The sequence below is a fragment of the Arvicola amphibius genome, chromosome 3, assembly GCF_903992535.2.
Source record: "Arvicola amphibius chromosome 3, mArvAmp1.2, whole genome shotgun sequence".
In the NCBI taxonomy this organism is placed as follows: Eukaryota; Metazoa; Chordata; class Mammalia; order Rodentia; family Cricetidae; genus Arvicola; species Arvicola amphibius.
Genome location: NC_052049.1, coordinates 172,494,723 through 172,520,675, shown reverse-complemented (window position 1 = coordinate 172,520,675; position 25,953 = coordinate 172,494,723). Strand labels below are relative to the sequence as shown.

General features: G+C 48.6%; 1 protein-coding gene across 1 annotated transcript; it reads left to right on the top strand.

The window, feature by feature from the left end:
* Positions 1–3,286: 3,286 nt before the first annotated feature.
* Alas1 (5'-aminolevulinate synthase 1) lies at positions 3,287–17,910 on the top strand. Its single transcript, XM_038323288.2, has 11 exons — positions 3,287–3,437; positions 4,196–4,418; positions 7,047–7,274; positions 9,179–9,328; positions 9,674–9,896; positions 11,742–11,926; positions 12,572–12,751; positions 13,290–13,454; positions 14,855–15,123; positions 15,819–15,981; positions 17,606–17,910. Exons 2-11 carry the CDS (start codon positions 4,217–4,219, stop codon positions 17,764–17,766), a joined length of 1,926 nt encoding a protein of 641 aa, XP_038179216.1. The 5' UTR covers positions 3,287–3,437; positions 4,196–4,216; the 3' UTR covers positions 17,767–17,910.
* The last annotated feature ends 8,043 nt before the right edge of the window (positions 17,911–25,953 follow it).

Here is a 25,953-nt window from a genome sequence, read left to right as displayed (position 1 = left end):
GTCTTAAACACAAACCACTGGAATGGCATATCCCAACACGTGGCCCTTAGAGACCCAATGCCCACCAAAAAGGAAGGGTGGTCTGTTTAAAATACAGACTCCTGGTTCAAAAAATTGAGGCGTGTAAACTGGGTGGTGGCGGCGCATGCCTTTAATCCCAGCACTCGCCAGCAGAGGCAGGTGGATCTCTGTGAGTTCGAGGCCAGCCTGAACTACAAGAGCTAGTTCCAGGACAGGCACCAAAGCTACAGAGAAACCTTGTTTCAAAAAAACAAAACAAAACAAAGCAAAGTAAAACAAGACAAAAAACCAACCAAACAAACAAACAAAAAAATCGAGGAGTGTAGCCCAGAGCCCTGCATTTTGGGCAGAACCCTAGTAATGATGCTTTGGGTTCTGACACTGTGGCTCACTTAGGGCCTGTCTGGTCTCACCTCCTGCCCCAGCTTCTGGCTGTTGTATACAAGTGGCCAAGCTATTCAGGCTGACTCACACACCACACTCCCCTCCCACAGGCCTGGGACTCTCCACTCCTGTTTCTACCCAGCATTCTTCCAGCACCACATAGACCCACCCTTCCAGCCAGCACCTACTTCTCTTCAGGACGCCTTCCTGGTGACTGGAGACTCCCTCCTTCCTGTTGAAGTAATAGTTCCTCTATTTGGGATTGTTTTACAACATCCTATTTCACTTTCCTTGTGGGTGGGCCTCCTCGTCCCCTAGCCTCCGCCCCTTATTAAACAGGAAATTCCCAGAGAGCTGGCTACCATGAGTTTAAACAGTAAGTCTCTGCAGTCATGACTTCACCCTGACACTGCTGCCGATGACAAGCTGTGGAGCTGGAAAAGCTTCGCAAATGAGGAAATCAAGCCTTGGCTGTGAAGGCCAAAGCCACTGGAAATTCAGAGATGGGTTTAGAACTCATGTGTGCTCCAATACTCAGTTTGCTCTGTTTCTGCTTTGCTACTCACCACCCAAACGGTTCCTAAGACAGCGAGGCAGTGGGCATTATGATCCCATTGCTCAGACAAGGAAAGTGAGGCCCTGAGCAAGTGCAATCAGCTCAGCACCAGGTCTAAGCTCTGAGTTAAAGGCTGGCCTTCTCTCTCCTCTCCGACTGATAGGTGCTACCCCAGAGCAAAGTGGGAATTAGGTCTTGGACAGCTCGGAGCCCTTGCCCTGCCGTGCTCACAGTGCCACTACGGATTCAAGTGCCTCCTCGGCAGTCACAGGCTCATTGTGCCAGCTAACTGGGCATTCAGGGAGAACCAGGAAGTACCCAGGCACACCTCCATCTTTATTACTCTGGACTTTGTTCTGCTTATTGATGTCCAGCTGGGAAAGAAGCATCCAGAATGGTTCTTTCCTCAACTGCAGGAGGGCAGCTTTTGGCCTGGCACAGGTCCAGTCTGGGACAAGCTGAGAAAAGGGTGTGGAATAAGGAGACCAGGTTGGCATTCCTGAGAGACTGCCAGGCCCCTCCCCTCAGTAAGGTCTCAGGAGTCTCAAAGGAGGCAGGACTCAACTCTGATTCTTCCAGACGAAGAATCAACCTGCCTCCATTTTAGGCTTAAAAGCCACCTTAAAGACAAACTCGGTTCATTCCCGATTATGATTAAATCTGTTTCTCAAGGATTAGTCTATACCCCATCTGTAACCTTTACTACAAATGGTTCTGCACGGCCTGTTCCAGGAAATGGCAATTGTGTCTTTGTTTCAGTTTTAATCATCTTGCAAACCTTAGTTTCAAAAGGTTGTTATGACTACCTGTTGTTATGATCACCTTATGACCACCTTGCAATCATGTCTTTGTTGTAAGAGGTCGTTAGGACTAACTTGCTGTGCTATGTTCCGCTGCTGTAACGCTGCCTATTTTGCCTGCCAAATTTCCCACTTGGAAACCCCCTACCCTGAGCTATGAAAACCATGCTTCCTCACATCCAATGCTGACTTCTCAAACCCTGCTTTGGGGTAGGGGGCAGATCATGTACACAAATTAAAAAAAAAAAAAACTTGCCTTAATTAACTGCTTGCTCTAATTAATTTGGCCAAGATGATTTGGGTTGGTGTACTCCTCCCATTTTGGGGATTAACACAGAATGGAGTACTAAGCCATTCAACTGGTGTACATCATGGCCAGCAAGGACTTTGGACGGTGCTCAATAAAAATAAAAATGAGCTAATTAAGTCTTGCGGCACTTTATGTAACTCCAGCATTTGAAGACAGAAGTAGGAGAATCTGGGGAAGTCTGAGGCAGCCTGGTCCACAGAGCAAGACCCTGGCTCGTGAAAACAACAGAAACAGGGTCTGGGCTGTAGCTCAACTAGCAGTTTTTGCCACAAGGCCCTGGGTTCAATCCTCAGTGCTACATACACCAGGCATGGTGACTCATACCTATGATCCCAGCACAGGGGAGGCAGAGGCAAGGCGACTAAAAGTTCAAGGTCACCCTTTTTTAAAAACTTTGAGGCCAGCCTAGATTGGCTACAGAAGACCTTATCTCAAAATAAAAACAAGAGCGGGAAGGTAGTGGCACACGCCTTTAAATCTCAGCCCTTGGGAGATGGAGGCAGGTAGATCTCTGAGTTCGAGGTCAGCCTGGTCTACGAGGCGGGTCCAGAGAAACCTTATCTCAAAACAGCAAACACAACGAAACCCAAGCGCAATAACTTACAGCTGTTAAACCCTGTGTCGGGCCCTTGCTGTAATGTCGCCTTCACCATCTGGATGGCTAGCGCTTTGGAGCTCTGGGCTCCAGCTAGCCAGTTCCTCAGTTCTCTTTTCTCTTCAGTTCGGGCCAGAATGTGCTACCATTGGATTCCCTTCTGCTGCTGCTTCTTCATTCCGATGTCCAAGACCCCTCAGTACATCCTCACCCGGGTCATTCTATTTTTGGGCCATCCATCCAGTAGAAAAGCCCTGTCATTGTGACAAGCAAAACTAAGCCCCTAGTTAATCAGATTTCTAGGATCTGTAACCCCTACCTCTAAGTCCAAGAAACCCTTTTACTAGTAGCAGGCAGGTTTCTGAGTGGTTGGTTAACGCTCTACACCGGGTCGTAGGGCTGGCTGTTCGTGGAAGGTGACAGAGGACCGAAGGATAGAGTCCAAAAAGGGACTTTTCCCGCCCGCCCGCTCGCCCGCTCGCCCGCCCGCCCACCACCTTGCCCTCCTGGTCTTGGAAGCCTAGGCCTGAGTCAGTCCACCAGCTGGAGCGGAGCCCACACGGAGAGACCTGCCTCTCTGCTCTGCCGACTCCGGCGCGCACGCGCCGGAGAGGCCGCGCCTACGGCGCATGCGCAGCGGTCACTCTGGCTCTATATTAGGGCCACACAGAGCAGTTGCGTCCCCCAGGCTGCTATAGCGGACAAGGGCATTGGTCCATTTAGCACCCTCCACTCGAGCGCCTACCGCCGTCCCGTCGAGAGCCCGCGCAGGTAAGGGTCGCGCTCGGTGGTCGCGGGAAGCCGGCGCGCCCCGCCACCGCGGCCACACGCCCTATCCCCCTCTGGCCCCCACCTTGGCTCAGCGTCCACCACCACTCCATCTTTACCTCTTAGGCTACTTCAGAGGCCCGGTTCAGTCCTCTTCTGACTTTCGGCATTTGACAGGCGGCTTCAGAATCTCCCTCCTACCCTTGCGACCCCAGGGAACCTCTGACTCACCGCTGATCCCCTTCCACGAGCCCGACTCTGGGCTGGCTAGCCCTGCTCCTGTCCGAGTCAGCCCTGACCTTATCCTTCTTTCTGCTCCCTTTCCCGATTCCAGCTGTAGGGGCATGACCTTGTCTCGGGACTGGTTTAGACTCTTTCCCTTTCCTCGGGTTGCTAGGGTCCCCAGGCGTCCTCCCTACCTGTTTAGGTGACAGTGACTTCTTCGCTAGCCTCACTGTTGCCCCTGTATGTTTGCTAAGGCGCACACTCCTCGAGGAGCCTATGGCCTCCCACACCTATTCTGCTTTGTCCTTCATCTCTTCCACCCCCTTGGTCACTGGTTATTAATCGTCCCTATTTACTCTGGAGAAGTTGCTTTCCCCGAGGTGGAGGATAAAGTGGTGACCAGGGTAGAGTGTGGCCGCCACTCCTTTACTGAGACCTACCTCAGTGTGTCGTTAATTTTGTTTGTTTGGTTTGGTTTTGAGTGAGAGGTATACCCGGGGCACCCTTGACATCAATCACAGTGAGTTCTTCTCCAGGAGCCAGCAACCTCCGCAGACATGGAGACTGTGGTTCGAAGATGCCCATTCTTGTCGCGAGTCCCTCAGGCCTTTCTGCAGAAGGCTGGAAAATCTCTCTTGTTCTATGCTCAAAACTGCCCCAAGATGATGATGGAAGTGGGAGCCAAGCCAGCCCCTCGAACCCTGTCCTCTTCAGCAGTACACTGCCAGCAGACCAAAGAAACCCCTCCAGCCAACGAGAGTAAGTCGGGTTAGCAGTGAGGGACACCTCCTTGGTGGTAAGGGCCACTCTGAGGGAGGGATCAGCACTGTGCATGGGAGGGGAGTCATCTTGTGTAACTGCCCTCTGACTCCTGGATTAGGAGCTTTTCATGCTCCTAGATTTAAAAGAGAAACAATACAGGTTTCTGGATCGCATGTCAGGTCTGCTGGGCTCTAGTGTTTCCTCATTGTCTGGTGCGAGCAGCTGCATGCAGTCTGTTCCTCAATGAAGATTTGGTCTTGGTAAAGTAGTGAGTTTAAAATCTGTTTAGTATTTTTTTTTTTAAGTTTTTTGAAACAGGGTTTCTCTGTGTAACAATCCTGGCTGTCCTGGAACTCGCTCTGTAGACCAGGCTGGCCTTGACTCACAGAGACTCTACCTCTGCTTCCTGAGTGCTGGGATTAAAGGGGTGCACCACCGCCCAGCCCTGCTTAGCATTTTGAAGTAGGGTCTCACACTGGCCACATAGTCATGACCCCTCCTCTGCCCCCCCAGTGCTGACATCACAGACCTCAGCTACCACTGCCAGGTTTTTATTTTTTAAAAGATGTATTCATTGTATTTTATGTTTATGAGTGTTTGACTGCACCACATGTATGCCTGGTGTCCAAGGAGGCCAGAAGAAGGGGTCAGATCCCCCGGAGAGTTAGAGATGGTTCTACCACCATCTCAGTGCTGAAAATTGAACCTGAGTCCTCTGGAAGAGCAGCAAGTGCTCTTAACCACTGAGCCATCTTTTTTGGTTTTTTCTTTCCTTTAAGTAGTGTGTGTGTGTGTGTGTGTGTATTTGTAAAATACCTATAGCATAAAACTTACCGTTTTAGTTTGTTATTTTTTTCCATCAGAGTCTCATAGTATAACCCAGATTGCCCTCCAACTGTGGCAGACCTCCTGCTTTAGCCTTTTAAGTGCTAGGAGGATAAGCACAGCACCACTACAGTGTCCGTTCGAATCATTTAAGTGTGTGAATCAGTAGTATTATATATGTTCATATCATTCTGTCACTATCCAATTCCAGAACTTTCTTCATCTTTCCAAACTTAATTAACCCCCATACTCCTTCCCCAGTACCTGGCACCCACCACTCTACTGTCTGTCTTCAGCTTCAGCAGGGCGTGTGTGTGGCGTGGAGTATGTGCTGTCAATGCCTGGGTCTGACTCAGGCAGATAAGCTTTAATGAACAGGCTGGAGTGGTCTTGGTCAGTTTCTGCCAGGAAAGGGGCTTTTTGGGGTTTTTTTGTTTTTTTTAAATTTGTTTAGTTTTATTTATATACATTGGTGTTTTGCCTGCAAGTATGTCTGTATGTGGGAATCACATCTAGAAGTTACAGACAGCTATGAGCTGTTATGTGGGCGCTGGGAATTGAACCTGGGTCGTCTCAAAGAGCAGTCAGTGCTCCTAACCACTGAGCCATATCTAGGATAAGGACTTTTCAGAGTCCTCCTAATCCTCGTGAACGTTTCGTCTTCCGGGCTTCTTTTTGGTGTGAACCTGTAGGAAAGGAACGTTTGTTCTGTAAGGGAGCAGGGCTCAGTCCTTCAGGGAATTTCCTGTCCGGAGTTAGTTATCTTTTCTCAGCGTGCCTGAGAAAAGTGGCCATGTTTGAGTTAGAAGGCTCATTTCCCTTCTGTTGTCTAGACTTTCTACAAAAGATCTGTATTACTTGTAAAATTAAGTTAATTTCAAAATAACATTTCTTAACTTCCCTTTATAGAAAATGTTATGGAAACTGTATTGAGACACCTTATCCAAGTTGTAGAAAGAGCAGCCAGTGACTCATGGGAGTCTTCCAAAATGATGAAGGAAGACTTTTCTAGAAGGAAGGTGAGCACATTGCTCAAGGGATCGAGGAGTCCCAAACCAGCCAGTTGGGTTACGTCAGCAGCTCTGATGAACTTAAACGAGAAAGTAGGTGAGCTGTGTGCGTGGAGCCTGCGTCCTTTCTGGCACACTAATAGTCTGAACCCAGAGAGGTCAGCGTGAAGATCTAAGTGATGGCCTTTTTCTTTTTCAGAAGTATTGTTAAAACTGGTTGCGCTTTACTGGGAATCTGTTTAGAAACCGTGAAGAGAGTAACGGTGACTGCTACCAGTTGCCTTAGGGAGCATGGCTCCCCTGAAATACGCTGAGTGGACATGAGGTAGAAATTGCTGACAGTGATCCAAGTCAAGAGCTTTGGAGGCTAAGTGCACACATAATCCCAGCGCTGAGGAGGCTGAGGCAGGAGGATTGCCAAGTCAAGTATCATGGGCTACATAGCAAGACCCTGTCTTAACAATGGAAAAGGAATGTTGGTTTGTCTGAAAGTGTGAAATAGTGGTTTTGGGTTTAGAAGAATGCCTGTGAGTTTGGCCGCTAACTGGGCTGGGCCAACCAGTCCTTCAGAGGACCCCTGTGTGGTGAGGCGGGCGAGAATAGATGTTAGCAGAGTCTATTTTTATTTTTATTTTTTCTTTGGTTTTTCGAGACAGAGTCTAACAGAGGAAACTCTAGCATGAGTTATAGACTAGAACGAGCATAAAGTTTGAGGCGCTGTGACTCGGTGGCTTGCTTGTGCCCTCAGCAAGCGGGTCCTGATGCCTGTTCTTTCCATTTCTTCCCTCAGAAGAGAAAACTGCCAAAGCCGCAGTCCAGCAGGCTCCTGACGAATCCCAGCTGACTCCAGATGGCGCACAGCTCCCGTCTGGACACCCGTCACCCGCGACAAGCCAGGGCTCTGGGAGCAAGTGCCCTTTCTTGGCCGCACAGCTGAGCCAGACAGGCAGCAGTGTCTTCCGCAAGGCCAGCCTGGAGCTTCAGGAGGATGTGCAGGAAATGCACGCTGTGAGGAAAGGTAACAGAAATGACTCTGGTCAGTGGGAAGAGGGAACCTGTCATTTGGGCCCCTGGGACCTCCGGTTTATGTGTGAGCTCTTAGTAGGCCAGCATAGTGCTAATGGGAATACCTTCCTCTCTAGTGCCAGAGAGGAAGGAGGATCCTCAAACTAGACCATCACGAGTGTATTGCAGATTGTGGGACTTGCTTTCTGATGAAGGTATAGGAGGTAGCCAGCTTCCCAAGTCATGCTCACTTTCTGGAAATAACCTGTCGTCTTGAACAGATGCTAGCATTCATTTGTCTCTTTGGTCCTTCTTACCCTTTCGAAGGATAGAAGGTAGAACCATGGTATTACTGCAGTCTAGCTTGTACTAGTGCTAGCTTGGGACTCCGAAGCTGGTTGTCCTTCTGATGGCCATGGGAGAGCAATCTTACCCTTATTGAGCTCCCAACCGCCCCTAAAATCCTCAGCATGCTGAGCATGGCACATACCTTTAGTTCCAGTACCTGGGAGGCAGAGGCAGGAGGATCAATGTGAGTTTAAGTTCGACCTGGTCTACATAGCCAGTTCCAGAACATCCAGGGCTGCTTAGAGAGGCCCTACCTTGAAAAAAGAAGAGAAAGAAAAAGGGAGCTGGGCAGTGGTGGCACACGCCTTTAATCCCAGCACTTGGGAGGCAGAGGCAGGCGGATCTCTGTGAGTTCGAGGCCAGCCTGGTCTACAAGAGCTAGTTCCAGGACAGGCTCCAAAGCAATGCAGAGAAACCCTATCTCGGAAAAAAAAGAAAGAAAGAAAAAAGGATGGCTGCCTCAGTAAAAGTTGCTTTCATGCAAGAAGTATTCAGGAGGGGAGTAGGCTGTATAGAGTCCAGGAGGCGTGCCAGTCAGCTGGGAGCCTTAGGCTCTAACTCACGTCCGTTGGAACTGGCCGGTAGCTGTGAAAACAAAATAGCACTGAAGCCTGTATCCTCAGCACTACACACGCGAGGCAAGAGGGTCTTGAGTTCAAGGCCAGCCTGGGCTACAACAATACTCCATTTCGAAAAGCCCAAAAGCAGCCCAGGATCAAATACCACTATATAATAAGCACACTAAAGGAGGAGACATTCTGTATACTCATTACAACTAACTTTGGTTATGATTGGCTTCTTTTCATGAAGTAGACAACAGGCTATTCTATTGGTTTTGTGTTTTGTTTTTTCAGACAGGGTTTCACTGTGTAGCACAGTCTGGTCTCAGATTTATAGAGATCTGCCTCTCTCTGCCTCCCGAGTGCTGGAACTAAAGGCATGTACCAAGATGCCCAGACAATAAGTTTTTTTTAAAATTGATTTTAATTTTTTGCTTGTATGTATATTGTGCACCAAAATGTGCCTGGTGCTCAAAAGAGGCCAGAAGAGGATGTCAGATCCTGGAACTCTAGTTCCAGACAGCTGAGCTACCATATGGATGCTGAGAATCAAACTCAGGTCCTCCAGGAGAGCAGCCAGTGCCCTTAGCTGCTGAGCTGCTCCAGCTGTGCTCACCCACCCCCTCCAGGAGAGCAGCCAGTGCCCTTAGCTGCTGAGCTGCTCCAGCTGTGCTCACCCACCCCCTCCAGGAGAGCAGCCAGGGCCCTTAGCTGCTGAGCTGCTCCAGCTGTGCTCACCCACCCCCTCCAGGAGAGCAGCCAGTGCCCTTAGCTGCTGAGCTGCTCCAGCTGTGCTCACCCACCCCCTCCAGGAGAGCAGCCAGGGCCCTTAGCTGCTGAGCTGCTCCAGCTGTGCTCACCCACCCCCTCCAGGAGAGCAGCCAGTGCCCTTAGCTGCTGAGCTGCTCCAGCTGTGCCCGCCCACCCCCATAATCTATTATGCCTAGAAGGTATTGCGAACTAAGAATAAAAAGTCCATCTTTTATGCCTCTTATTACTTTTGCCATAGAGGTTGCCCAGAACTCTGTGACCCCCAGTGTGACCAGTGTAAAAACCGGTGGAGAGGATCCGAGCCAGCGGCTGAAGGACTTCCAGGATATTATGCGGAAGCAGAGGCCAGAAAGAGTGTCTCATCTTCTTCAGGATAACTTGCCAAAATGTGAGTCTTGTTGTTTGTGAGTTAACAGTATGTCAGATTAGAGGCAAAGCAGCATGGTGAGGGAGAGCCCTGTGGCCCTTGCTTGAGTACTGTTGGGCTCAGTGGCACTGAATGCCACTGATCATTGGCCTCCTCTCTTTTGTTACCCATCGCCTATGTACTGGACAGTGTACCCAGCACTTGACAAGTACAGTCTTGTTTACCCCTCACGCTACTGGGACATCATTCTAGTCCTGAATATAGTCACGAAATGGCCAAGCTGAGATCTGAACTCAGGTCTGTCTTTCCCCAAACCCGGGAGTCTTCTTAAAAGACTGCACTGTGTTTTTTTTGTCTCCATTTTAGCTGTTTCCACTTTTCAATATGATCATTTCTTTGAGAAGAAAATTGATGAGAAAAAAAATGACCATACCTACCGAGTTTTTAAAACTGTGAACCGGAGAGCACAAATCTTCCCCATGGCAGACGACTACACAGACTCCCTCCTCTCCAAAAAGCAGGTGTCGGTCTGGTGCAGTAACGACTACCTAGGCATGAGTCGCCACCCGCGCGTGTGTGGGGCAGTCATGTAAGTAACTGGCATTATTTGGCAAGACATAGATGGCTTATACAGCTGACGTTTTGTGGGAGAATATTTAGTCCCTGCAAGTGTGCCACGGTGATGCTGCTGTTCCCTGTAGACACAGCTCTCCGTCCTCCGGTCCAGGAGTCCCGGGATTGAGTGTAGGCCACCAGGCCTTACAGCAAAGTCCCTCTGCCTGCTGAGCCATCTCACTGGTACATGTGCTCAGCCTTGATAACCACCGCTGTTGACTGCTTTAGCGAAAAATGTGAAGGTAGTGGGAAAGGCTATTTCAGGGTGACGTGTTTAAAAGGATGGAGGTCCCATCTTTTTTTTTTTTGTTTTTTGTTTTTTGTTTTTCGAGACAGGGTTTCTCTGTAGCTTTGGAGCCTGTCCTGGAACTAGCTCTTGTAGACCAGGCTGGTCTCGAACTCACAGAGATCCGCCTGCCTCTGCCTCCCGAGTGCTGGGATTAAAGGCGTGCGCCACCACCACCCGGCTTGGAGGTCCCATCTTTGTCCTTCAGGAGGACCACCATGGCTTGAGAGAGTCGCTCATCAGATTCTCCAAGGGCTTGCTAAAGAGAGTTCCATGTGAGGTTGAGCAATAGCGTTTGCATGTGTTCTAATGTGTGACTGCTTTGCTGCCTTCTAGAGTGTGCTTTCTCTTAACTTATTGTTGGGGCAATGATTATTCTTAGAAAAAGAAGCCTTAGTTCAAGTTACATGGCTAATATATCTTAATGACTGTTAAATGAACACTTATGCTGAAAGATTTGTATATTTTATGTGTATGAATATTTTACCTGCATGTCTGCCATGTGTGTGCCTTAGAGGTCAGAAGAGGGTATTGAATCTTCTGGAACTAGGAATTGAACCTGGGTCCCTTGGAAGAATAGTCAATGCTCTTAACCACTGAGCCATTGCTCCAGTCCCTGAACACTTATTCTTAACAATCCCGCTAAGATTTATGGCCCAGGTTTCATAATGAGAGAGCTCCTAGGTGAAATCAACATAATTTTCATTCTCTTGGGTTCTGGAAAGAGGACCAATTTATATGTTGTTTAGAACCATGGGTTAAAAGGTTCTTTTTTAAAAAATAAAAAATAAATTGGGCATAGTGGTGCATGCCTTTAATCCCAGCACATGGGAGGCAAAGGCAGACGGGTCTCTGTTAATTCAAGGCCAGCCTGGTCTACAGAGTGAGTTCCAGAATAGCTAGAGCTACATAGTGAGATCCTGTTTCAAAAACAAACAAACAAACAAAAAATTAAAATGAAATAAAAATAGAACCATGAGTTTTCTGGCTTAGTTGAAGTATAATCATGGTTTTGTTGTGGTTGTTTTGTGTGTGTGCTGGGATTATAGGCGTGTGTGTTTATGCAGTACCAGGAATTGAACCATGGCTTTTTATATACTAAGTAAGCATTCTACCGACTGAGCTCCAGCCCCAACCCTAAAGTGTTCGTGTGTGTGTGTGTGTGTGTGAGAGAGAGAGAGAGAGAGAGAGAGAGAGAGAGAGAGAGTACTTGTGTGTGTGGGGTGGGATGGGGTGTGCTTAGAGGCCCGAGGGCAGCCTTAGGTCTTTACTCCATAGCCTTTTATCTTTGTTTTTTGAGATCCCCTCTGCTCCAGTGCTGGGGTTGTAGGAATGTAAGACCCCCGGATTTTAAATGAATTCTGGAACTGTAGAGATGGCTCAGAGATTGAGAGAACTGGCTGTTCTTCCGGAGGTCTTGAGTTCAATTCCCAGCAACCACATGGTGGCTCCCAGCATCTGTAATGAGATCGAGACGTGGAGATCTGAACCCTGGAGTAGTCTTAGTATAAGTATTTCACTTATTTTTAACAGGGAGACTGTGAAGCAGCATGGTGCAGGAGCTGGTGGGACTAGGAATATTTCTGGAACCAGCAAGTTCCACGTGGAGCTGGAGCAGGCGCTGGCCGACCTCCATGGCAAAGATGCAGCACTCCTGTTCTCCTCGTGCTTTGTAGCCAATGACTCCACCCTCTTCACCCTGGCCAAGATGATGCCTGGTAAGGAGGCCTTGTGTCAGCATCCTAGCCCCGTCCAAGCCTGGCAGCCTGGATCAGCACTAGGTGCTGACTGGGAGTTCCAACAGAACGTGGAAGGTCCTGTCCTTAAGCCCCTGACTGGATTGTAGTCATATTCTAAGAAGCCCCTTTAGCAAATGCTTCATTGCATTTAGTCACATCTTCATTAAGTTTGAAATGAGGTACCCATTTTTTTTTTGAGACAGTTTTTGTTTTTGCACATAATCTCACTGTGTAATTTCACAGGCTGGCTTCAAACTGTTGGTTCTTCTGCCTTAGAATGTTGGGCTTCTGGGTATTTGACGTTGTGGCTTTAAGGATTGTTCTCCATGGTTTTCGTGTTCTGTGTTTCATGATGCTGGGATGGAACGCAGGGCGTCAGCTCATGTAAATCAAGTGCCTTACACCCGAGCTCCATCCTAACAGCCATGGGCTATCTCTGCCTTTGCATTTTCTGAGAAGAGACGCAGTAGCTAGTTTCTATTTCAGGACAAATACTGACTCACGGTGTCTTTCATAGTGAACATTTTCAAGGCGCTGTCAGCAGGAAAAGGTCTGTTGCACCTGTCCAGGAGGACAATTGTCTTTGATGCCTCTGCCCCTAAGTTGCATTTTTTCTTATGTCAGGCTGTGAAATTTACTCTGATTCTGGGAACCATGCCTCCATGATCCAAGGGATTCGCAACAGTCGAGTGCCAAAATATATCTTCCGCCACAACGATGTCAACCATCTCAGAGAACTGCTGCAAAGATCTGACCCCTCAGTTCCCAAGATTGTGGCATTTGAAACTGTTCATTCCATGGATGGTGAGTCTGTGCTGAGACCAGTCTGAAGCCTTGAACTGTTTAAAAAGTGTGGTGTGTGGGCCCTGGGGATAGAGCTGGTCTTTAGCCTTCTGCTTCACGGTGTCTCTGGTGCTATACTCAACGCCAGGAACAAACCAAAAATATGAGGTTTCCTTGGGTTTTGCATTTTTGTCTCTGCTGGGATTCTGTAGTTGAGAGACATTATATGAATGGTGTAACTGGGTTTTCTGCTCTGGCTGTTGCTAGACTATGACCTCAAGGCAAACAGGAACTAGGGAAAGTTCATTTTCTCCCCAGTACTAAAAGTGACCCCACAGAATATAAGGCAAGCCAGGCATTGGTGGCACACACCTTTAATCCCAGCACTCGGAAGGCAGAGACTAATGGAACTGAGTTCAAAGCCAGCCTGGTCTACAGACAGAGTTCCAGGGTAGCCAGGGTATACAGAAAAACCCTGTCTCAGAAAAACAGAAAAAGAATGTAAGTCCTTTGCTTTGGCTCTAACCACGAATATTAATATTTCCATGGCTTTCTTTAGGAGCAGTGTGTCCACTGGAAGAGCTGTGTGATGTGGCCCATGAGTTTGGAGCAATCACGTTTGTGGATGAAGTCCATGCAGTGGGGCTGTATGGTGCTCGAGGTGGAGGGATCGGTGACCGGGATGGAGTCATGTCAAAAATGGACATCATTTCTGGGACACTTGGTGTGTGTGCTTTGTAAATCCTGCCCTTTTACACTGAACTTCGGATACATAACAAGACCAGCAACTGGCTGGTTTGACTGGCACCGGGATAGGAAGCAGTGGGGTAGCACGTAAAGCCTGGACCGTTTCTCTTTGGGGGTGAATTTTGTTTTAGTCTATAGTCCAGGCTGACCTCACGGTGGCCCCCCTGCTTCAGGTTCTCCAGTGCTGGCTCTGCAGGTATGCCACCACTTCTATCTTGCAGTGAATTTTTTTCAGTCCAGTGGATGCTAGCCCCGCTTCGGAGCATCCCTGGGGACTTGGAGGCTCGCAGACTCCCACAGCTAAACATGACAGGAATTACATTACTTGCCATCTGAGCTCATTCCAGCCATTCTTGTGGCTGTGACAAAAGCCTTCACTCTGTGCTGCTGGGTTCTGAAGGAGCGAGCACCCCAGTGCTCTTCAGCAGGTGTTGGGAAATGCTGTGCTCGTGCTCTGTGCCTGGCCCAGGGAGCGAGCTCCGCTGTCCCAGCCTGCTCCTCTCCTCATATGGCACTGAAGTCTGGCTCAGTCCGGGCTGTACAGCTCCCTGGTTGTGTGACCTTTCCGTGCCTGTTTTGTTTTGTTTTCTCCCCATCAATGTGATGGAAATAGCACCGGGAGCTGTATCAGGATTCCTGTAGAGAAGATAAATGAGTATTTATAGCTCATTACTGTAGATGTTGCCTTCGCCTGTGAGAATTGCTGAGAGGTTGTAGAAATTTGAGGTTTTTTTTTCTTTTCTTTTCTCTTTCCATAAACATTTCGAGTTTGTTAAGGGCAGTGAGAAACCTGTGTAGCAGTCAGTGAATCCTAAGTTAGAACCTATACTTAATTAAGGACCAGCAAGGAAAACCCAGTGTTTTCCAGCCCTGTCAAGGGAGTGAAGCCTCCTCCAGACCCAGAGATAACAGAGGAAAGCCCCCTATTCAAATGCCGAGTTCAGTGTGTGGGGTAGGCTTGGTGGAGGTGTGGCCCAGTGAGGTGGAAGTGCTAGGCAGAGAAATCTTCACTCTAGGAGTTTGCCCCTGCTTAATCCTCTTGTGGTTGAGAAAAAATGTTCACTTCAGAACAGAGAGTTAAGGCTCCTGAGAACCAACCCTTTTGGAGCCCTTAATCCTGAAATATGAGACACAGATTATACAAGGGCCTTGGCCAGAACTGAAAAACAAGCCTGACCCTAAGTCAGCCCTGACAGGTTCTGAGTGTTTGTATTTATCCAGCAAATGCCAATTGTCCAGACCCTGCCCTTTGCTTGAACAGCAAGTAAGGTTTCAGTCCTGCCTCAGATGCCTTAGCTGGGTGACGGCCACAAAGTCTGCGGTGCCTCTCAGCGCCCATGCTGCTGTTGCCAACCTAACAGCTCCTCTTCCTCCCAGGTAAGGCGTTCGGCTGTGTCGGAGGGTACATCGCCAGCACAAGTTTGCTGATTGACACCGTACGGTCCTATGCTGCTGGCTTTATTTTCACCACCTCCCTGCCTCCCATGCTGCTGGCTGGAGCCCTGGAGTCCGTGCGGATCCTGAAGAGTGCCGAGGGGCGCGCCCTCCGCCGCCAGCACCAGCGCAATGTCAAGCTGATGAGGCAGATGCTGATGGACGCTGGCCTCCCGGTCATCCACTGCCCAAGTCACATCATCCCTGTGCGGGTAATGGCCTGTGTGTGGTCGGATTCCACACGTGATGTGCCAGTGTTCTGTCCACCTTCCTAAAGCTGGGCTTGTGCGGGGTGATTGCTAGGGCTGGGGCCACAGCTAGTGGCCCTCTGCCATGCCTCTGTCTTTAGCTGCCTGGGCTGCCTTCACAATAACAAGGAAGTCTTTGAGCTGGAGCACAGCTTCCCTCTCCAGAGCAGTAACCTTAACAGGGTAAACACGGAACTCGTGTCTGGACAGCTCTGGAAGCCAAGCACGGGCAGCTTTGAGGTGTGACTTTCCACTTGGTGCATTTCAAAGCCGGTCTTGCACTTCCCTCTGTAATTATATCCCTGCTGACGTCCACGGTTAATGTAAGGAAATAGCTAGTACCCCAGAGCAGGCAGACCCTCCTGGGAACAAGGATTTGCTTGCGTGAAAAAAAAAAAAAAAAAAAAAAGCACCTCCTTGACCGTACAGGACCTGAGAGGGCAGCCGTGTGACATTTCATGCCAGGGTTGTAGCCCATCCTGCGGAGCTCCCTTAAACGGCAGGCGTCCAGGCAGCATCGCCTACCTCCCCCAGGCTTGTACACTCGGCTGCAGTCTGGCCTTGAGCCTGAGCCGCATGCATGGACACTGGGTTCTTGACTGTCTCTGCCAAATTAGCATGTCTGATTCTGACCCTGCTCCCACTGTGGTGGACCACAGGTCGCCGATGCTGCTAAAAACACAGAAATCTGTGACGAACTGATGACCAGGCATAACATCTACGTCCAAGCCATCAACTACCCCACGGTGCCGCGTGGGGAGGAGCTCCTACGGATCGCCCCCACCCCACACCACACCCCGCAGATGATGAACTTCTTCCTTGGTGAGTTGGTGCAATGGTTCAGGGAATATCTCCACCGCACTGGGACCGTACAAAGCTCTGGCAGGGTTTACCTGATGCTTCAGGTGGGCAGTAGTTTCTTCCTGTCCCAAGCAGCTAAGCATGCCCTCGGCTGGCACATGACAAAACTCTAAAATTAGACAGTAGTGACTCACTTGACAGTGTGCATGGTCTGTTTGGAAGCTCTCAGGAAGCCTGATCCCCACCCCCCCCACCCCGTGCCCTCTCTTCTGTCATGTGGGTTGTGGCTGTTGAGGGGACTAGAGGCCTCTGATGGTGCAAGTCTGCCCTGGCCTTTAGAATTCCGCTCACATTTCTCTGCACTCTCTCCCTTTCCTGACATGAGGTCCTTGAACTGCCTCATTCTGGTGGCTCTGTGCTGCCCCCCACCCGCCATGTCCATTCCTGAGGTGGACACAGAAGGGGCTTCTAGCTTTAGTTGGCCATTGCCTCCCTAGGCCCTCTTGAACCTTCCCAAGTCAGGGTAACTTTGAAGGATAGACCTTATGTTCAAGATGCTCAGAGGACTTTTGTTTGGTTTTGGTGCTGGGGTTGAACTCGGGGTCTTAGCATGCTAAGTAGGCCCTCCACCCCTGAGCTCCCCTTCCCCAGGTCCCTGAGATACTCAGGCTAGTGTACTAACCCAGCAGCAGCTACTGAAGCTGGTTTGTGAAGTAAGACCCAACTCTGGGTTGTGTTTTTACTCTTAGAACTGTGTCACTGAGATTAATTCACATACCATAAATTTTACCTTCTTTTTTGTTTTTTGTTTTTTGAGACAAGGTTTCTCTGTGTAGCTTTGGTGCATGTCCTGGAACTAGCTCTTGTAGAACAGGCTGGCTTTGAAAAGTAAAATTTCCTTTAATCCCAGCACTCAGAAGGCAGAGGCAGGCAGATCTCTGTGAGTTCAAGGTCAACCTGGTTCTAGGACAGGCTCCAAGGCTATACAGAGAAACCCTGTCTCGAAAAGTATAGAAGGAGCAGCGGGCCACATTCCGCCACCCCGCTCCCGGCTGCCTGGCTAGCTTATGCCCCGAAATAACAACATACAAACTGTATTATTCATTTAAACACTGCCTGGCCCATTATATCTAGCCTCTTCTTGGCTAACATCTTGACTAACCCTTATTTAATAATCTGTGTAACACCACGAGTGGTGTCTTACCGGGAAAGATTCAGCATGTCTGACCTGGCAGCTGGCTCCATCGCATCTGACCCAGAGAGGAGAGGCATGAGGATTTACTAACTTCCCTTCTTCCCAGCATTCTGTTCTGTCTACTCCACCTACCTAAGGGCTGCCCTATCAAATGGGCCAAAGCAGTTTCTTTATTAACCAATGAAATCAACTCAAACAGAAGACCCTCCCATATCAGAAAAGCAAAAAAAAAAAGGTTTTTAGATACATTCATGGTGTTGACTAACTGTGTTCTTTTCATTGCCATACGATTTCCTGTTTGCATCTGTGCATGGGTGCTGGATGCTTGCATTGTTGGAAGTCAGGATTGCTGCTGCCCTCAACACTGGGGTGCAGGCTTCTGTGTGGACGTGCTCTGATTCTTTGGGGCAGAAGATCCCTGTGGTGCTCAAACACTGTCTCTCCCCACAGAGAAGCTGCTGGTCACGTGGAAGCGAGTAGGGTTGGAGCTGAAGCCACATTCGTCAGCGGAGTGCAACTTCTGCAGGAGACCCTTGCATTTCGAAGTGATGAGTGAGAGAGAGAAAGCCTATTTCTCAGGCATGAGCAAGATGGTGTCTGCCCAGGCCTGACTGTGACCTCAGTTACTCACCTAACCCCCAGCCATTACCATATCCAAATAGTAGCCAGAATTGTCTTTATATGTGAAATAAGTTATATATTAAATCTTAATCTATAGTAAAATTATAGTCCTGAAAATAAATTCTTGTGTGTTAGGTGTTTCTGCTGTTGATTACCTGGCCTGCGCTGCGGCTGTATACACTGATGTCCTGCAGGCCTTGTGCTCTGCTCAGATCTGACCAGCACAGCACTGAGCCTGTAGCTGGGCCAGCTGGCACCCCGTAACTGCAAGCAATGATACCACCCGCTGCTGACTATCCTCTAAACCTCCTGCCCCGGTGTCCCCACAGCCCCGTCTCTGTCCTTCCCACTTTCCTTCAGCCACTGCCTCAATCTCACACTTCCCACTGAAAGTCACACTTGAGTCAAGCCTGAAGGAAGGCCCATCTGTGTTTACCAAGTCTTGCGGCCTGCCCCTCCCTGACCCCTAGTCATGCCCTCTTCAGAGAATGCACAAGGCTTTCTGCACCTCGTCCGCCCTCTCCATTTGTATTTGGGTCTTGCCGCTTCTTGCGCAGTCTGAAGCCACCCCTTGTCTTCTGTCACATACTTCTCCCCCTCTGCTGTCTCTTCCCCGGCAGCAGACAGGACCTGTAACCAATAGCCAAGCTGGCACCCAGACCCGACCCCTCACAGCTGCAGCTCTTTGTCCCACCCTCTTTGCGCAGCCCTTGCCACCCCTTCCCTTGCCACCCCTATTGCCAGTCTTGCCAGACCCAGCCACTGGTTCTTCTGCCTCTCACTAGATTCCTCAGTGGTGTCTGAGCAGTTGGCCTTGGTTTTCTTTAAAGCTTTCCCATCCAAGTCTAAGCCATGCCGTTCCCTGCTCCCAATAGTGTCCCCTCTGCGCTGGGTGCTCCTATGACTGCTGTTGGGCCTGCTTCACCAGGCACCCCACCTCACAGTCTTCCTGGGGTTTCTGCCCCCCTTTCACACCCCCACAGCCGCTTCTGCACCTGGTCCTCATGTCATTGGCTCAGGTGATGCAGTCTCTCATCTAGAGCCAGCTCTGCTCTCTTACAAAGCAGCCGCAAAACCCATCTTAGCCCAGGCTGCTGCCACTGCCCTCTTCTGCCTTTGCCTCCACCCCAACAGCAGTCTGAGAGGTCTTAGAAAAACATGGAAGCCTGAGTAAAAGAGACCTCAAAACCCACCCCCACAGTGACGCACTTCCTCCAGCAAGGCCATTCCCTTTGGGGGCCATTTTCTTTCAAACCATCACAGCAATAGATAAGAGTTTATGACCAGGGGCTGGAGAGATGGCTCAGAGGTTAAGAGCACTGGCTGCTCTTCCAGAGGTCCCGAGTTCAATTCCCAGCAACCACATGGTGGCTCACAACCATCTGTACTGAGATCTGGCGCCCTCCTCTGGCGTGCGGGCATACATTGAGGTAGAATGTTGTATACATAATAAATAAATAAATCTTTAAAAAAAAAAGAGAGTTTATGACCAGGAGTGTGGGTGACAGCACAGCCACCTGGGAAGTCTACACCCATCTAGGGTGACTATTCCCTGGGCCTATAAAGATGGAATTCCTGCTGGGCGGTGGTGGCACACACCTTTAATCCCAGCACTCGGGAGGCAGAGGCAGACTGATCTCTGTGAGTTCGAGGCCAGCCTGGTCTACAAGAGCTAGTTCTAGGACAGGTACCAGAGCTACAGAGAAACCTTGTCTTGAAAAACCAAAAAACAAAGCAAACAAACAAACAAAAAAGATGGAATTACCAGGAGCTGGAGAGTTGACTCAGACTGCTCACCTAGAGGACCAGAGTTCAATTCCCAGCAACCACCATCTGTAATGAGATCTGGTGCCCTCTTCTGGCCTGCAGGCATATATGCAGACAGAACACTGTATAGATAATAAGTAAATAAATCTTTTTTTAAAAAATATTTATTTATTTATTTATTTATTATGTATACAGTTAGCCAGAAGAGGGCACCAGACCTCATTACAGATGGTAGTGAGCCACCATGTGGTTGCTGGGAATTGAACTCAGGACCTTCGGAAGAGCAGGCAATGCTCTTAACCACTGAGCCATCTCTCCAGCCCCAAATAAATCTTTTTTAAAAAATTATTTAAAAAAGAGAGAAGATGGAATTCCCTCCTCCCCCTCCTCTCTTTGTCCCTCCTCACCTATATCCTTCAGCACTTCCCAGACACCCTCAGGCCATGTGCAATTAGGGCAGAATTACATACAAGTTAAAGAGTTTTCTTAGGGTTTCTATTGCTGTGAAGAGACACCATGACCATGGGGTGACTTATAGTTCAGAGTCTATTATCATCATGTAAGAAACATGATGTGCAGGCAGACATAGTGTGTGGAAGGAGCTGAGAATTCCTATATCTTTTTTTTTTTTTTGAAACAGGGTTTTGCTGTAGTTTTAGAGTCTGTCCTGGAACTAGCTCTTGTAGACCAGGCTGGCCTCGAACTCACAGAGATCCACCTGCCTCTGCCTTCTGAGTGCTGGGATTAAAGGCGTGCACCACCACTGCCCGGCTTTTTGTTTTAATTTTTTTTTTAAAAAAAATTATTTACTTTGATTTAATTTGTATTGGTATTTGCCTGCGTGTATGTCTGTGTGAGGGTGTCAGATTATAGATTCAGAGATAGTTGTGAGCTGGCATGTGGGTGCTAGGAATTTAACCCTAGTCCTCTGGAAGAGCAGTCAGTGTCCTTAACCACTGAGCCATCTCTCCAACCCCTGAGAATCTTACATCTTGAGTCACAGGCAACAGGAAGTGAACTGAGACACATCATGTTCAACTTATATATGTTGAGCATATATAAGACTTCAAAGCCTGCCTCCACAGTGAACGCTACCTCCAATAAGGCCATACCTACTCTAACACCTCGTAATATTGCCACTCTCTATGAGCTTATGGGAGCCAATTACATTAAAACTACCCACAGGAGGGGTGGCTGGATTCTTGAGTACGCGTCCTGAGAGACTCCCCACATCCTTTTCGAAGTTAACAAGCCCAGCTGTGATGCTCTCTGGCCAACAAGTCCAGTTGAATTCCTGCAGATGGTGGTCATCTGGCCCAGAGAACAATCCTGTGCAATAGCCTCTGACATCACCACACTTCTCTTGGCTCCTACCTCCGTGTCCTGCAATAACCTGGTTTCCACACATGGTTGTAATATTGCTTACCCACCCACACCCCCTGAGACAGGGTTTCTCTGTGCAGCCCTGCCTGTCCTGGAACTTTGTCTGTCAACCTAGAACTCAGAGATCTGCCTGCCTCCGCCTCCTGAGTGCTAGGATTAAAGGCTTGCGCCACCATTGCCTATAGTGGCATATTATTACGTGTGCTAGAACCACCTGGCTGTAATATCACTTTGAGGAGAGGTGCCTTGTCTTTTCCATTCTGTCCTCTCCAAGTCCAGCACAGAGCCCAGTGTTCAGTAGGTTCTGAGAAAAATATGTATTGATTGAATAAAAGGGGGCCCTGGTGATATCCAAATCACGTGAGCAGGAAACTGAGCTGAGGAAAGGCTAGGCAGCTGGAAATAAGAATCCAGCTGTGCATTCTGTCTCACAGCTGTAGATGGGACAACCTCATGTTCTCACTGGGCAGGGTTATGTGAGGCCGGACCTACAGGTCATGTCCCTTTACTTAACAGCATTGTGTGGAACTTGGCTGCATCATGGTCCCATCAGATAAAGGCATCATACCCAGACAGGCCACTGGGCATGGGAGAAGTCACACACCTCAGAACCACAGTATATTTCCTTCCTGATGGGTTTTCCCAGTTTGGCTGCCTCGTGCCAACTTCCAGAACTACAATTGTTCCTCACATTCCCATGCCTAGTGCACCTTCCACTGCCTTTCCTTCAAGTGGGATTTTTTTGCCTTTGGCAGGGGGAATGTCCAGATGCTTGGGAGGACCCATTTTTCCTTCCTAAGATGAAGCCAGTAGGGTGAACAAGGTCTGTGGGTCTATCCTCCCTCCCTGCTTCTTGGGGTTATGAGAACACAGGGCGGAAGGGTCTGCAGGGAGCAGGGGGGACATGTGACTACTTAAAAGTAATAATAGTTTTTCCAAGTCGATGGAATGTGAAACTGTAGGGTGGCATACTGGAAAGATGGCTCAGAGGTTAAAGCATTGCCTGCTCTTCCAAAGGTCCTGAGTTCAATTCCCAGCAACCACATGGTGGCTCACAACCATCTGTAATGAGATCTGGTGCCCTCTTCTGGCCAGCAGGCATACACACAGACAAAATATTGTATACATAAATAAATATTTAAAAATAAATATTTTTTTAAAAAAAAAGATGTTTAGAGGCTTAGGACACCAAGTGAGTTGTTTGTTAATATCTCAGTAGACCAGCAGGGGGTATAACTCAGCAAAATATATGTCTTGCAAACATGAGGCCTGGATTTGACCCTCGTCCCACTTAAAAATGTATGCATGATGATGATTCCCATAACCCCAGTGCTGCAGAAGCAGAGACGGGAGGACCCATGGAGCTCACTGGCCAGCCAGTCTCATCTAATTGGTGAGCATCAGGCCAAGGTGAGACTCTGATTCGAAGGAGGCGGGCAGCATTCCTGAAGATAGCACCTGGGCTTGTCCTCCAGCCTCCACGCGAACCCACAGGTGTACCCCCCCACACACCCACATGTCCACATCCACACATACAAGCGTGTATAAAAAAATCCTAGTACACAGACTTTCTTCAAGTTGACATTTTCCTCCTGTCAGCTTTCCTGTCTTGGAATGCAGCTTGTTTGGTCCTCACTGCTCCCCAATCAGAGGGGACAACAGCAAGGCTCACAGATTTTCTCACAGAGAACTGCCAATGCCCGCCTTTAGACTTCGTCAGTGACCTGGGCAGGGCCTCCTGACTAGGAATGTCATTCTCTGGGTGGAAAGAGAAACACTGGAGCCCTGTCAGTTAGTGGTTCCAAGTATCAATTCCCATACCCAACAGAGACAGCTGAGGCCCTGCCTTTATACACATGATCAATAGCCATCAGAATAGCTCTGACCAATCTCTTTCGAGATGAGCAAACTGAAGCTTCCAACGGGAAGTCCCCTGCCCAAGACAACTTAAATGGCAGAGCTGAGATGCAGCCACTGGCTGCCTGACCAGGGTCCTATCTCTTTCCTGGTGTGCTGGTGGGTGCAGCAGGGTTGGTTCCCACTCAGCCTCGTTGGCTGTAACTCTGCCCGCTCCAGCCTCACTGCTCAGAGCTAGTGTGAGATGGATGGACAAGCGGATAGACTCTATCTGAACTGCCAGAGAGCAGCCTTGGCGGCCTGGGAGATAAACAAACCAAACACTGGCCCTGGGCAGGAGTCTGCTTCCTACTTCTGCTTCTGGTATGGCTGAAACAATGTCAGAGCCACTCAGCAGGGACTTCCCCAGGTTTTCAGGCTGCAGAGGAATGTTCCTGGTTGTTGTTGTTGTTGTTCAGGTCACCCAGGTCAGAGCCTGCACGGGACCCCATAGGTCAAGGACTGTCCTGTCTTTCATAAGGGAAAATAAGATAAGAAGGGATATCATGGCAGAAGCCCCCATGCTTGAGTTAGAAAGAAGTCCTAGCTCAGTGGCAAAGTCCTAGCATATACAAGGTCTTGAGTTCAGACAACAGTAACACACACACACACACACACACACACAAGTAAAAGAGGAAGACAGCCTGTACTTCCTTCATGGCTGTGCTCTGGAGATGCAGGGGTGGGGGACAACAGGGAAGATGGCAGTCATTTTGTAAAATCAGCAGTTTGTCTGTGCCTAGCTCCAGCACTCTTCCCCCACCCCCACGTAGGAGGCCCCTGAGTGGCCACTGACCTAAGTGTGCCAAACTGGTTCAGTTCTCCATCACCACTCCAGACCCCAGCTCTGTGAGGCTGTGTGGTCTCCTCTGCTTCTCAATGATGAAAACAGTAGTCTCAGATTCGGGATCCTGGGGGCTACAGGTACAGCACTACCCACAAGGTCAATGGACTCGTTGAATACAGACCCTATCCACCCACACTGGCTGCATTCTGAAATCTGCATGGTACCTAAAAAATTTGAAGCACAGATCTGGGGTCTACACCTTTAATCCCAGGACTCAGTGGACAGAGGCAAGTGATCTCTGTGAGTTAGAGGCCAGCCTGGTCTACACAGCAAGTTCCAGGACAGCTAGGGATATGTAGTGAGATCCTGTCTTATAGGCCCATATTTCTGTATGGTGTGGCTACCAGGCACAAAAGCCATAGGCCCTATCTGAGGTGGTCACGAAGCTCTGCAGACAAGCTGTCTCTGCCTAACAATGGTTAGGATGTTTGGTGTTCCTTCCTTTGTAATTTGGAGGATATCTTATAGAGATGCTAATTCAGGCCTATGTGACAGCTAGCATAATACTCGGCAAACAGGTAGATGCGAACGTGACAAAAGGCCATTCACCTGGTTGCCTAGGAGACAGCCTAATGTATTTTCCCTGCTCAATTGATGTGATGGTATATAAGCTGTTTGGATAATAAACGCAGGAGATCGTCAAGAGATCATCAGGAGAAAAGACCCTGAAATGCCCTTCAATGATGACCATGTGATTTGTGTCTGATTATTCCTCGTGTCTCCGTACCAGTCTAGTTAGGGAAGATAATTTACTATGTTGGAGGAACACGGGCTTCAACACTGTCTGAAAAGACAGACAAGAAGGAAGGAAAAGGGAAAGGAAGGAAGGAAGGAAGGAAGGAAGAAAGGAAGGAAGGAAAGAAGGAAGGAAGGAAAGATGAAAAATGAGATAGCTCAGGACCCCACTGATTAATATTAGTTCTCTGGTTATTGGGTTCCTCTGCTCATGCAATAAGCCAAATCAGACCGAATTAATAAATCCAGATTTAATAAACAGAGCAAAGCAACTCCTGGGTGACTCTCAGAAAAGCAAGAGAGAAATTACGCAATAGGTCTTAAATACCCTGTAGGGCGTGGTCTTGAGCAGCTCCAGGGGAGAAGCTGACTCTTGGTGGGCTTTCTGAGGGGAGGGGTCTGGAATGGGAGGAGTGAGATCAGAGTGGAGATTCCCAACACATAAATAAATACATAAACAGTAAAAACGTTTAGGGGCCAGTTAGAAGACCCATCTGATTACGGCCCTTGTCTCCGTTGACACAAAAACACAACTCTCGGCTTAAAGGGGATGAGAGATAGTTTATTCTGGAGCCAAATATGAGTGACTATGGTCTGGGATCACAGATGCAGGTTATTTCAAATGTCATGTTCCAATGTGGTAACAGTTTAATGAAATTTTTATAGTAAGAGAACAAAGAAAATCACAAGTAGAAACCAGGCATAATGACACACGCCTTTAATCCCAGCAGATTAGGAGCCAGAGGCAGGGGGATATTTGTGAGTTGGAGGCCAGCCTGGTCTACAGAGTGAGTTCCAGAACAGCCAAGGCTACACAGAAATACCCTGCCTTGAAAAAATAAAATAAAACAAAACGCTTCAAGTTGAGGCACCTTTCAAATACAAGGATGGAAACATTAAACAGGTGGGTTCAAACAGAGCAGGGGTGGGGTGGACCTTGCTATAGACCTCGGTTGCTATGATAACATTCTTAGCTTTTTGGTTGGTGGGGGAAAAACAACTATGTTTTTGTTAAGTGAACACATTTATCTTACTCGGTTAGACAGAGAGACAGGTAAAGATTGGTCAGTTAGAACGCTAAGGTAAGTTGTAATTTATTAGAATTGTGATTAGTCTCTGGACTCTGTAACAGTCTGACCTCTGCACAGTGATTGACATCTTAATCAGCCTTGCAGAAGGCTTGGTGGAATGTGCAGCTTCTTTCCTGGAATTTACTTACGTCATCAACTTGAGTTTAATCTCTGGACCACATATGATCGAAGAAGACCTGACCTTTGTCCTCTGACCTCCACAAGCCGGTCATGGCACTTGCTCACCTCTACACATACACAGGAAGTAAGTGCAACTTGAAAATAGAAAACAAACCAGCCGGGCGGTGGTGGCGCACGCCTTTAATCCCAGCACTTGGGAGGCAGAGGCAGGCGGATCTTTGTGAGTTCGAGACCAGCCTGGTCTACAAGAGCTAGTTCCAGGACAGGCTTCAAAGCTACAGGGAAACCCTGTCTCGAAAAAACCAAAAAAAAAAAAAAAAAAAAGAAAACAAACCAAA